The sequence below is a fragment of the Choloepus didactylus genome, chromosome 4 (genome assembly GCF_015220235.1).
Source record: "Choloepus didactylus isolate mChoDid1 chromosome 4, mChoDid1.pri, whole genome shotgun sequence".
In the NCBI taxonomy this organism is placed as follows: domain Eukaryota; kingdom Metazoa; phylum Chordata; class Mammalia; order Pilosa; family Megalonychidae; genus Choloepus; species Choloepus didactylus.
The window spans coordinates 166,521,005-166,532,855 of NC_051310.1; the positions used below are offsets into that span (position 1 = coordinate 166,521,005).

General features: G+C 37.9%; 2 protein-coding genes across 4 annotated transcripts in view; one reads left to right on the forward strand and one right to left on the reverse strand.

The window, feature by feature from the left end:
* NUBPL (nucleotide binding protein like) overlaps positions 1 to 11,851 on the forward strand; it is a 626,527-nt gene that overhangs the window by 470,980 nt on the left and 143,696 nt on the right. The gene's annotated exons all lie outside the window — the stretch shown is intronic.
* Positions 11,104 to 11,851, reverse strand: part of LOC119532996 (zinc finger protein 550-like) — a 63,290-nt gene continuing 62,542 nt past the window's right edge. The window contains 2 exon segments of the mRNA XM_037835186.1: positions 11,104 to 11,201; positions 11,204 to 11,849. Of these exon segments, the coding sequence (XP_037691114.1) occupies positions 11,104 to 11,201; positions 11,204 to 11,849 (744 nt within the window).

Genomic DNA, 11,851 nt, shown 5'->3' on the forward strand with positions numbered 1-11,851 from the left:
CTACCAACCCCACTGAAATAAAAAGTACTATAAGAAGATACTATGAACAACTGTACACCAATAAATTAGATAACCTGGATGAAATAGAAAAATTCTTAGAAATGCACAAACTACCTACATTGACTCAAAAAGAAATACAATAACAAACCAGTTACTAGTAAATAGATTGAATCCGTAATCAAAAACCTCCCAACAAAGAAAAGACCAGATGGCTTCACAGGGAAATTCTATAAACATTCCAAGAAGACTTAACTCCAACTCTGTTCAAACTCTTCAAAAAAAATTGAAGAGGAAGGAATCTCCCTAACTCATTCTGTGAGGGCAACATTGTCCTGATACCAAAGCTGGATAAAGATACCACAAGAAAGAAAACTACAGACCAATATTTCTTGTGAATATAGATGCAAAAATACTCCACAAAGTACTAGCAACTGAATCCAACAGCACATTAAAAAGAATTATATATCATGATCAAGTGGGATTTATTCCTGGTATATGCAAAGTTGGTTCAACCTAAGAAAATCAATTAATGTAATAGCACATTAACAGAACGAAGGGAAGAAAACACATGATCATCTTAACTGATGCAGAAAAGGCATATGACAAAATCCAGCACCCTTCTTGATAAAAACACTTAGAACACCAGGAATAGAAAGAAAGTCCTCAACATGATACAGGACATATATGAAAAATATGTCTTGATGGTAAAAGATTGAAAGCTTTTCCTTTAAGATCTAGAACAAAACAAGGATCAGGAACAGTGTCACCACTGTAATTCAAGATATACTGAGGTTCTGGCCAGAGCAATTAGGCAAGGAAAGAAATAAAAGAAATCCAAGTTGGAAAGGAAGAAGTAAAACTTTCCTTATTTGCAGATGATATGTTAGTATTTGCAGAGAATCCTGAGAAATCCACAACAAAGCTACTTGAACTAATAAATGAATTCTGCTAAGTGGTGGGGTTCAAGATCAACACACCAAAATCAGTACTGTTTCTATATATAAGCAATGAACAACTAGAAGAAATCAATAAAAAAAAATTCCATTCACAATAGCAGCTAAAAGAATCAAATATCTAGGAATAAAATCTAACCAAGGATGTAAAGGACTTATATACAGAAAACTAAAAAACATTGCTAAAAAAATATATGCAGAGCCCCCCTGAGGAGCCGGAGGAAAATGCAGAGGTGTTGGGCTCCCTCACCTGGATGGTTGCTGATGTACTCACAAACATTGAGGACTGGCAGTTTGATGTGCCGACCCTTCTATCACAGGAATTGCCCTTATGAAGCTTGTTACTGCAAAGGAGAGGCTAGGCCTGCTTATAATTGTGCCTAAGAGTCTCACCCCAAATATCTCTTTGTTGCTCAGATGTGGCCCTCTCTCTCTAGCTAAGCCAACCTGGTGGGTGAAATCACTGCCCTCCCCACTACGTGGGATCTGACACCCAGGGGTATAAATCTCCCTGGCAAAGCAGGATATGACTCCCGGGGGGTGGGATTGAGAACATCTTGACCAAAAGGGGGATGCGAAATAATATGCAATTAAGTTTCAGTGGCTGAGAGATTCCAAATAGAGTCGAGAGTTCATTCTGGTGGGCACTCTTAAGCACTATATAGATAAACACTTCTTAGGTTTTAATGTATTGGAATAGCTAGAAGTAAATACCTGAAACTATCAAACTGCAACCCAGTAGCCTTCACTCTTGAAGACGTATGTATAAAAATGTAGCTTACAAGGGGTGATAGTGTGATTGTGAAAGCCTTGTGGATCACACTCCCTTTATCCAGTGTATGAATGGATGAGTAGAAAAATGGGGAAAAAACTAAATGAAAAATAGGGTGGAAGCAGGGGGGATGATTTGGGTGTTCTTTTTTTACTCTTATTTTTTTATTCTTATTTTCACTTTTTCTAGTACAAGGAAAATACTCAAAAAAATAGATCTGGGTAATGAATGAACAACTATATGATGGTATTGTGAACAATTGATTGTACACTTTGGATGATTGTATGGTATATGAGTATCTCTCAGTAAAATTGAATTTTAAAAAAAACATTGCTAAAAGAAATCAAAGAAGACCTAAATAAATGGAAGGACATTCTGTGTTCATGAATTGGAGGACTAAATATCAGTAAGGCATCAGTACAAGTAAAGCAATTTATAGATTCAATGCAATCAACATTCTGACAACCTTCTTTGCAGAAATCGAAAAGCCAATTATTAAATTTATGTGAAGGAGTATGGGGCCCCGAATAGCTAAAGCTATCCTGAAAAAGAAAAATGAACTTGGATGACTCATTCTTCCTGATCTTAAAACTTACTACAAAACCATAGTTATAAAAACAGTTTGGTACTGGCACAAGTACACACAATTTGAGACTAATGGACTCAAATTGACAGCTCAGAAATCAACCCACACATTTATGTCAGCTCTGGAAGTTTTGGCCAGAGCAATTAGGCAAGGAAAGAAGTAAAAGGCATCCAAATTGGAAAGGAAGAAGCAAAAGGGGGCAAAGACCACTCAATTGGGAAAGAATAGTCTCTTCAACAAATGGTTCTAGGAACTGAATCTCCTTTTTTTTTTAAAGGTCAATAAATGAACTTTAACGATTAATTTGGGTAAAAGCATTTTTGCACAGACATGCAAAACATACATTACAAAATGAACAAGAACAGTCTTTCTTTCCATAGCTACTTTTAGAACAGCAATGCCTAAGTTTAACTTGATACATATTCAGAGCTACCTCACACAATATACAAAAGTCAACTCAAAATGGATCAATGACCTTTAGAGAAGGCCCGGAACTATCAAACATCTAGAAGAAAATGTAGGGAAGCATCTTCAGGACCTGTGTTAGGCAATGGTTTCTTAGACTTTACACCCAAAACACAAGCCAACAAAAGAAAAAAATAGATGAATGAGACCTCCTCATAAAACTTTTGCACCTCAGTGGACTTTATCATGAAAGTAAAATGACAACCTACACAATGGAATAAAATACTTGGAAACCACATACCTGATAAAGGTTTAATATGCTTTATATATATATATCCTTAATATATAAAGAAATGTTTCAACTTAACAGCAAAAAAAACAATGCAATGCAAAAATGGGCAAAAGATTTGAATAGTCATCTCTCCAAAGAAGATATACCTATGGCCAGAAAGCACTTGAAAAGATGCTCAACATCATTAGCCATCAGGCAAATGCAAATCAAAACCACAATGAAATACCACTTCACACCCATTAGACGGGCTGCTATTAAAAAACCAGAAAATGAAAGTGTTGGAGAGGATACAAAGAAATAGGAACACTCAGTCGTTGCTGATGGCAATGTAAAATGGTGCAGCCACTGTGGAAGACAGTTTGGCAGTTCCTCAGAAAGCTAAGTATAGAAATACTCTATGACCTGACAATCCCACTTCTTGGTATATACCCAAAAGAACTGAAAGCAGGGACTCAAACAGATAATTCCATACCAATGCACATAGCAACATTATTCACAGTTGCCTAAAGGTGGAAGCAACACAGATGTCCATCATCTCATGAATGGATAAATAAAATGTGGTATAAACATACAATGGAATATTATTCAGCCATAGAAAGGAATGAAGTCCTGATACATGTGGCAACATGGATGAACCTTGAAGATACCATGTTGAGTGAAATAAGCCACAAAAGGACAAATATTCTATGATCTCACTTATATGAAATAATTAAAATGAACAAACTCATAAAGTCAGAATCTAGAATATAGGTTACCAGGGGATGGGGTGAGGATAGGGAATGGGAATTAAGGTTTAATAAATGATGGAAATGTTTTGGTAATGGATGGGGGTGATGGTAGCACAGTACTGTGAGTGTAGTTAATAGCACTGAAATATATATCTGAATGTGATTAAAGGGGGAAAGTTAGATTGTATATATGGTGACAATAAAAACTTTAAAAAGAATTTAATAACTGTACTACACAAACAGAACCCTAAGTTAAACCATATGCTTTACTTAATAGTACAAGTATAAAAGTGTGCTATTAATTGTAACAAATGTCCCATACCAATGCATGGCAGCGGTGGTGGGGTGGTATATGGGAATTCTGTATTTTATGCATGATTGTTCTGTAAAGCTACAACTTCTCTAATAAAAAAAAAAAAATGTAAGTCTATCAAAGTAGAAAAAAAAAAAAAAAAACCCTGTCTATTTATCAATTAATCTGAACATCTGATATAATTGCTTCAAATGCTAGCCAGTAAGGAACAGGTAGTGAGAACTGCTCCTAGCTGCATTGTAGGCATCTGGGATGGTCTGGGATTGTAAGCTGTCATTTACAACACTGATTGGAATCAGAAACAGATACAGAAGAAAACTTGTGCAGAGACATCTCCCAAGTATATCTCTAGACTGAGAACCTGACTCATTTCCTGCACAAAGGTGAACTCTTAAAAGGCTGTTTCTGATGGCAAATCGTGAATGCAAAAGTGCGTGCCCACACGTGTATATACACGTTCCAGCACATGGGGAGACTGAGATATAAAGAAACAGAGAGCAGGAGTGAGAACACATGCACTTGAATGCTGAGCATTTGAAACAGGCCTTGCAGAATTCTACATCAGAATTGTAGTGTCAGAAGGCAGCTCCATGACAGGCTGGAAGCTCAGAGGGAGGCTGGGCTGCGGGTGCAGCTTTGGGAGTCTTTGACATGCTGGTGGAGGTTGAAACGTTTTGTTCTTTCTTGGGTACCTGTTGCATCCTTCAGCTCCCAAATTCCTTAATTTCAGTATTAGAATATTATATACTCCTTAACTCTACAAAGAGTCAGCAGGTATATGACTTAAATAAGAAGCATTGCAATTGTTTCCATTATCACACAATTGTGAACATCGCTGCTATAGAGTATAAATAACCTTTTTTGGTGGGAAAATAAAGGAAGAGAACATTGTGAAATTTAAGAAGAGGAATATTTTAAACTATTTTTGTTAATTTCAGGAAAATTGGGGAGTGAACAGAGGTCCGCTGAAAGTCTTACAAGGATGAAATTCTTAAAGAATTTGCAATCACCACAAAAGTGAATAGAATACATGAAAATGAGACAAGTAAATTTTCCTACTTTTTAAATACTAAAATAGATTCAAATATATACCTTAGAGAAAAAGGAATGAATGAATAAGTCAGTAAGTTCTCCTTGAGAGTAAGTTAAACTCTTTGGTCTACTTTTAAATTAATGCCATGGTGCTCCTTTAGTTCCTGAAGGGTTTCCCCTTACTCCTAAGACAAAGGTTAAAAATTATGACTCCAGCATCCCTATTAAGTAATTAGTTAACTCTGCACGATTTCATCAGATGCCACCAAGGAATTGTTGTCAGTCACCCAGTTTTCTTTTTCTTCTTGCTTTCTAATGTATAAAGCTTCTCTAGATGATATATGCTTATCATTCACTCTCTCTGTCAGCCTTCCAAGGGAGATAGTGTCCCTGGGCCAGGAGACCAAGTTTTCAAGGTTGGTGGCAATAGATCTTACATTGATGAAACCAAATATGTTTTGCTGAGAGTATTGATAAAGCTATTTGTTTTTACTGACAGCTATTCACACTGAAGATTGTCAAATATAAGAAGCAAAATAAATATGGATGATCCTGGCATTACTGCCTCTGGCACTTTTTTTATTACTTTAATATTTTTCTATACTGTCTGTAAGTGTGGATGGGTGCCAAACTGCATTTAATTTTCCAATACCTCCTGGAATAGCAGTAGTTAGTTTTATGTGCTAATTCTTAAAGGAAAAGATATTTTTCTATATGAAGGTATAGTACTTGATAATATGACTTCTATTTCCTAAATATGAAATCTTCTTAAAACAGATTTTCACATTTCCCTGCCTTAATAAATTATATTCAGTGTATTTTATGTATCTTTCCTTGATTAATCTGGATTTTTTCATCTCTTCAGGATATGAACAATCATTTGTGCTTCTACTATTATATAAATATATATATAAATATATATGTGTATATCGAGAGAGAGAGAGAGAGAGAGAGAGAAAGTGAAAGTAATTTCACTCTTTATTTCCAGGACCCAGCCTCAGAAATGCATTTAAAACAGTGACTAAAATCCTTTCTATCAATTTGTTTTGTTTTGGGTTTGGTTGCTCTTTACCCTAGGGCTGAATACTGTCCCAAAGTCAATTTCATTGTGGATTTGGTTATTTGAGGTTTTAAAAATCATTGTTAATCTTTTTTCCTATTTCAATTGGAATCATACATTTTAATAAAATATGTTTAAGTTGCTGATTAAGCCAAGGAAATGAGTGTCGCTCGGTTCAAAAAAAGCAAGTATTTTAAACAAAATCCTAAATTAGATTACCTTATATGTGAATTTATCTGTTGGCTTAATGCAATAGTCATCCCCATCCTTTCTCCTGACTTGTCATTCATTGTTCAGGCAATGAATATTTATCCAGTGTCTACAACCTGCCAGACAGTGCTTGAGATGCTGGGGAACACATGTTCTTATAAGCCTACTGGGGCATCAGACAGGATACTCTCTTCAGCATCACTAGCTGGTCAAGTCAGGGCTAGATTTCAAGTTCACTATTCTCAGTCAATTAACAAGGGCAAAATTTTATCAGCCTTCCTGAAGAACTCGAGCACTTTTTTGGCTACTAAAGTTTGTAAGAGGCTTCAACGTATGATATTTTTATCATTCTATAGCAGTGATTCTCAATGTTTAGAGTGCCTCAGAATCACCTGGCGGGCTTGTTAAAATACAGATTTCTGGGCCTGCCCTCAGAGATTCTGATTCAGTAGGTCGTGGGGGTGGGGGTGGTGATGGTGATGGTGGTGGTGGCAGGGATTACATTTTTAAGAAGCCCCTAGGTGATGCAGATGTTTCTAGTTTAGGGACCACACACAGAAAACTACTGATCTAAAATCTCTTGTTCCCTAAAAGCCCCTTTTTTCAGTGACCATAATGATGTCAATAATAGGAAGAATAGCTCACACTTAATGAGCTCTTATGGATTGTTAGGTATTTTGCCTTTTACACTCATCATGACATTCAGTTCTCACAACAACCTAATGAAATAGGTGTGCTTACTATCTACAAGTGAGGAAACAAAAATTTGGAAAAGTTTATTACTTAGCCCAAGGTCACAGAGCTAGTAAGCGACAAAGGCCAGGATTTTAATTTACATCTTTCTGTCATATGTCTGTGCTTCAACCACCATGTTCCTTCCCAGAAAGGTTAGCACACCTGTACAGTGATGGGACAGCCCAACCATTGTCTCCTTCAGAGACACCCATGGACATCTGACCTGTGTCCACATGCACCTGCACCTTAGAGGATTCTGAGTAGATGGATCTTTAGGCTCTCATGGGAAGGAGATAAGAGAACTTCCTTTGGGAATTCATTCTGGTCCCTAATTAGCCTTTGTGATAGGAAATTTTCTTTGTAATTGGACAAACTGTTTTAGTTTTACAGATTTTTAAAAGCCATTAAACCATCAAGAATTAGATAACCGTAGCACGGTATACCCAGTTAATTTGACCACAGCATACCCAGTTAATTTGACCACAGCTCTAGATGAAACAAGGGTTTGACAGAGAGGGCTGGAACAAGGTCTGCTGTTTTTTTCAGAGTCACACACATGCTTTCCAGTCTTCATCCACTTACAACCCTTTTCAAAGGGTGTCTGCAAAATTACTTTGTGCTGTCTTGACCTATCTCACTCAGTTAAAGCACTTCTTGTGTATCTTCTGATACAAAAATAATAATTATCCAGTGCATTAATTAATAGTTCTCTCAGGAGAGTTCAGTTGGTCTTCCCCACAGGGAGAGGAAAATCACAGAATATGCTGGAGGTTTATTAGCATCCTGGGCCATCCTGCTTCCTGATTAGACAATATCGTCTCTTTGGTCAGTTGCTCACATCTCCTGACTTCACACCAGTCGCAGCTCCTACCTCAGGGGTGGGAAGCCCCTTCACGTGGGAGTGCAGAGGCCCATCCTGGCACCAAATTAGAGCTGATTCTTTTCTTCTCTTTTCCCTTCCTCTTTTTAATCCCTTTTTACTTTATCATTTAGAAGCACGCTAAACCCTAGCCCACAATAGAGGGAATTACATTATTTCCTTTACCCAATGATTGTTGAGTAAATGGAATATTCTGTTGTATTCCTTATCCTTTGGAACCATGTTTCTATGTCTTAGCGGTCTTTTATGGAAGTCGAGGGGCCTCAGCTCTGTTTATTTGCCAAATATTAGAGTCAAATTTTAAAAGTTAACCCTCATCCTAGAGGCCTTTTTGGCAGCCATTCTGACCAAACTATTTTATTAAGCTGCAGGGAACTTTTAATCAATATTGTTATTATATTTTAAAAATATTTTTAATAAAAAAAACAGATATAGAAAATCACACAAAACAAATGGATGATTTAATGAATTATTTTGAGGAGACCATTCTGAAACCACCATCAAGTTAGGAAATAGAACTTTGTCACTGACTGAGAAGCCCCTTCCATGTGCCCCAATCCTATCACAGCCCCCTGCCTACCAGCAAAAGTAACCGTATCCTGACTTTATTGTAACCACTATCTTGCATTTTTATGGTGTTTTTCTCTGTATGTACACCTCTAGCACTATAATTTAGTCTTGCCCATGGTTTCTTTTTTTTTTTTTTTTAATATATCGTAAGCCTCTTTTCATTTACATATTCCCTGTCTATTCCTTTCTTTTCCTTATAATTTACATGTGGAAGAATCCAGGCTATTCGGCCTTCAGTATTTCCTAAAGTCTGGATTTGGCTGATTGTATCCTCTTGGCGCAGTCCAACAAATTCCCCTGTCCTCTGTATTTCCTGAAAATTGGCAGCCGGGTCCAGAAACTGGATCAGATTCGTGTTTACTCCTTTTGGCAAGACCATAGAAGGCACATGATATCTGGTTGTCTCTCTTTTTATGATAGTAATAGCTTTGGTGCTTAATGTCTGTTTATTCATTAGGATTGCAAAATGGTATTACTCTAATTCTATCACTTATTTTCCATTTATTAGTTGAAACACATTTATAAAGAGATACTTCATTTGCCATTGATTAATCAATGGTATAGTTCATGTAGGGAAAGAAAGATAAACACTTGGTTGTTTCCCTTTATATACTAATTCTGAAGATTATGAATTAGTTCCCTATCATACTTTAAATATGACCAATTCTTTTTTTTGTGTGTGTGGTTTGTTTTTAATAAAAGCCAAGCCTTAAATATTCTTAAGTGGCACAGTAAAATGTGACTATCCATACGTGAATCCTCTCTACTTAGATATAAAATAGGAGCTAAGTTAACATGACCACAGACATAGGGGACTGGTGGTTTGATGGGTTGAGCCCTCTACCATAAGTTTTACCCTTGGGAAGACGGTTGCTGCAAAGGAGAGGCTAGGCCTCCCTGTATTTGTGCCTAAGAGTCTCCTCCTGAATGCCTCTTTGTTGCTCAGATGTGGCCCTCTCTCTCTGGCTAAGCCAACTTGAAAGGTGAAATCACTGCCCTCCCCCCTACGTGGGATCAGACACCCAGGGAAGTGAATCTCCCTGGCAACGTGGAATATGACTCCCGGGGAGGAATGTAGACCCGGCATCGTGGGATGGAGAACATCTTCTTGACCAAAAGGGGGATGTGAAAGGAAATGAAATAAGCTTCAGTGGCAGAGAGATTCCAAAACGAGCCGAGAGATCACTCTGGTGGGCACTCTTACGCACACTTTAGACAACCTTTTTTAGGTTCTAAAGAATTGGGGTAGCTGGTGGTGGATACCTGAAACTATTAAACTACAACCCAGAACCCATGAATCTCAAAGACAGTTGTATAAAAATGTAGCTTATGAGGGGTGACAGTGGGATTGGGAATGCCATAAGGACCAAACTCCACTTTGTCTAGTTTATGGATGGATGTGTAGAAAAGTAGGGGAAGCAAACAAACAGACAAAGGTACCCAGTGTTCTTTTTTACTTCAATTGCTCTTTTCACTCTAATTATTATTCTTGTTATTTTTGTGTGTGTGCTAATGAAGGTGTCAGGGATTGATTTAGGTGATGAATGTACAACTATGTAATGGTACTGTAAACAATCGAAAGTACAATTTGTTTTGTATGACTGCGTGGTATGTGAATATATCTCAATAAAATGATGATTAAAAAAAAAAAAAAAAAAAAAAAAAATAGGAGCTAAGTGTCCCATGATGGCATTTTCAGTATTGTACTTTCTTATGGGTTCAAATACTTCAGGACTCAAGCCTTCATATTTTTCACAAAGAATTGTGCTCCTCGTGGTTAATGAGGTTTGGAACAAAGAAGACTTTCAATAAATGTTGAAATTTGAACTGTCCACCTCCCCTGACACAGGGTAGGAGTGAAGGTACATAAAAGTCAAACAAAGGTGTTGAGAATCCTTCATGAGAGCATTTGCTTTTTTTACTTTTTTTCTTCTATACCATCACCTCCTCCTCTCTCTCTAAAAAATATTCCTGAGTTGGCTTTCCAGTATAAACCAAGGAGAGATCAGTGGCTGGAGGTATTTATGAGTTCATAATAACCAGGGTCTACGTCTCTGTATGCTTTCTCACAAGTAGAGCGAAGCCCAAGTGCGGTCAGATTCTAATACAACTCTTTAGATGATAAGTCATGATCACAGAAGGCTTTCTTACAGCAATGACATTGATGACTCTTCAGTATGAATTCTCAGATGGCAAATAAGATTCTTCTTCTGGCTATAGATTGTCCTTAGCAATTATATTCAGAAATTTCATCAGTATGAATTCACTGAGGTTGACTGATATTGGCCCACTGGTAAAGGGCCACCCTCACATTTCTCTCCAATATGAATCTTTTGAAGTTTCTTGAGGGCTGAACTGAGGCTGGAGGTTATCTTACACTCACTGCATTCACAGAGCTTCTCTGCATGTGACTCCTCAATGGTCAGTTAAGAAAGAGCTGTGATAAAAGGCTTTCCCACATTCTCTGCACTCAAAAGTGTTGGCCCCAGTGTGAAGCCTATTCTGAAAGACCAAAGCAGAGTGGCAGGTGAGGGCATTTCCACATTACTGCACTCACGGGGCTTTTCTCAAGTGTGAACCTGATGGTGCTGTATGAGGTGTGACCTGTGCCTGAAGGCCTTCCCACACTCAATGCACTTGTAAGATGTCTCCCTGGTATGGATGCAGAGTGTTGAATGAGGTTTGCACTCCAGTGAAAGGCTTTCCCACACTGGATGCATTCATAGGGCTTCTCTCCAGTGTGAATCCACTGGTGCTGCATGAGTTCTGAACTGCATCTGAAGGCCTTCCCACACTCCCCACAATCATAAGGCTTCTCTCCAGTGTGGATGATGTAGTGCTGAATTAGGTATTCCCTACTGCTAAAGGCTTTCTCACATTCTTTGCATTCGAAGGGTTTTTCTCCAGTGTGTGTCCTATTATGCCGAATAAAACTAGAGCGATGGGTGAAGGCCATTTTGCATTCACTGCACTCATAGGGCTTCTCACCGGTGTAAATTGGAAGGTGCTGCATGAGACATGACCTGTTTTTGAAGGTCTTCCCACACTCAGTACACTTGTATGGCTTCTCTCCAGTATAAATAACATAGTGCCGAATGACGGTTAAACTGTGGCTAAAGACCTTCCCACACTCATTGCATTCATAGGGCTTCGTTCCAGTGTGAATCCGCTGATGTCGAACAAGTTTCCACTTCCTGTTAAAACCGTTTCTGCATTCCTTGCATTCATAGGCATTCTTCCCTTCATGGATCACGGAGTCTTTACCTGGTCTGTATGAGTCCAGGCGTGGAAAACATATCCTGGAAAGACCCTCTC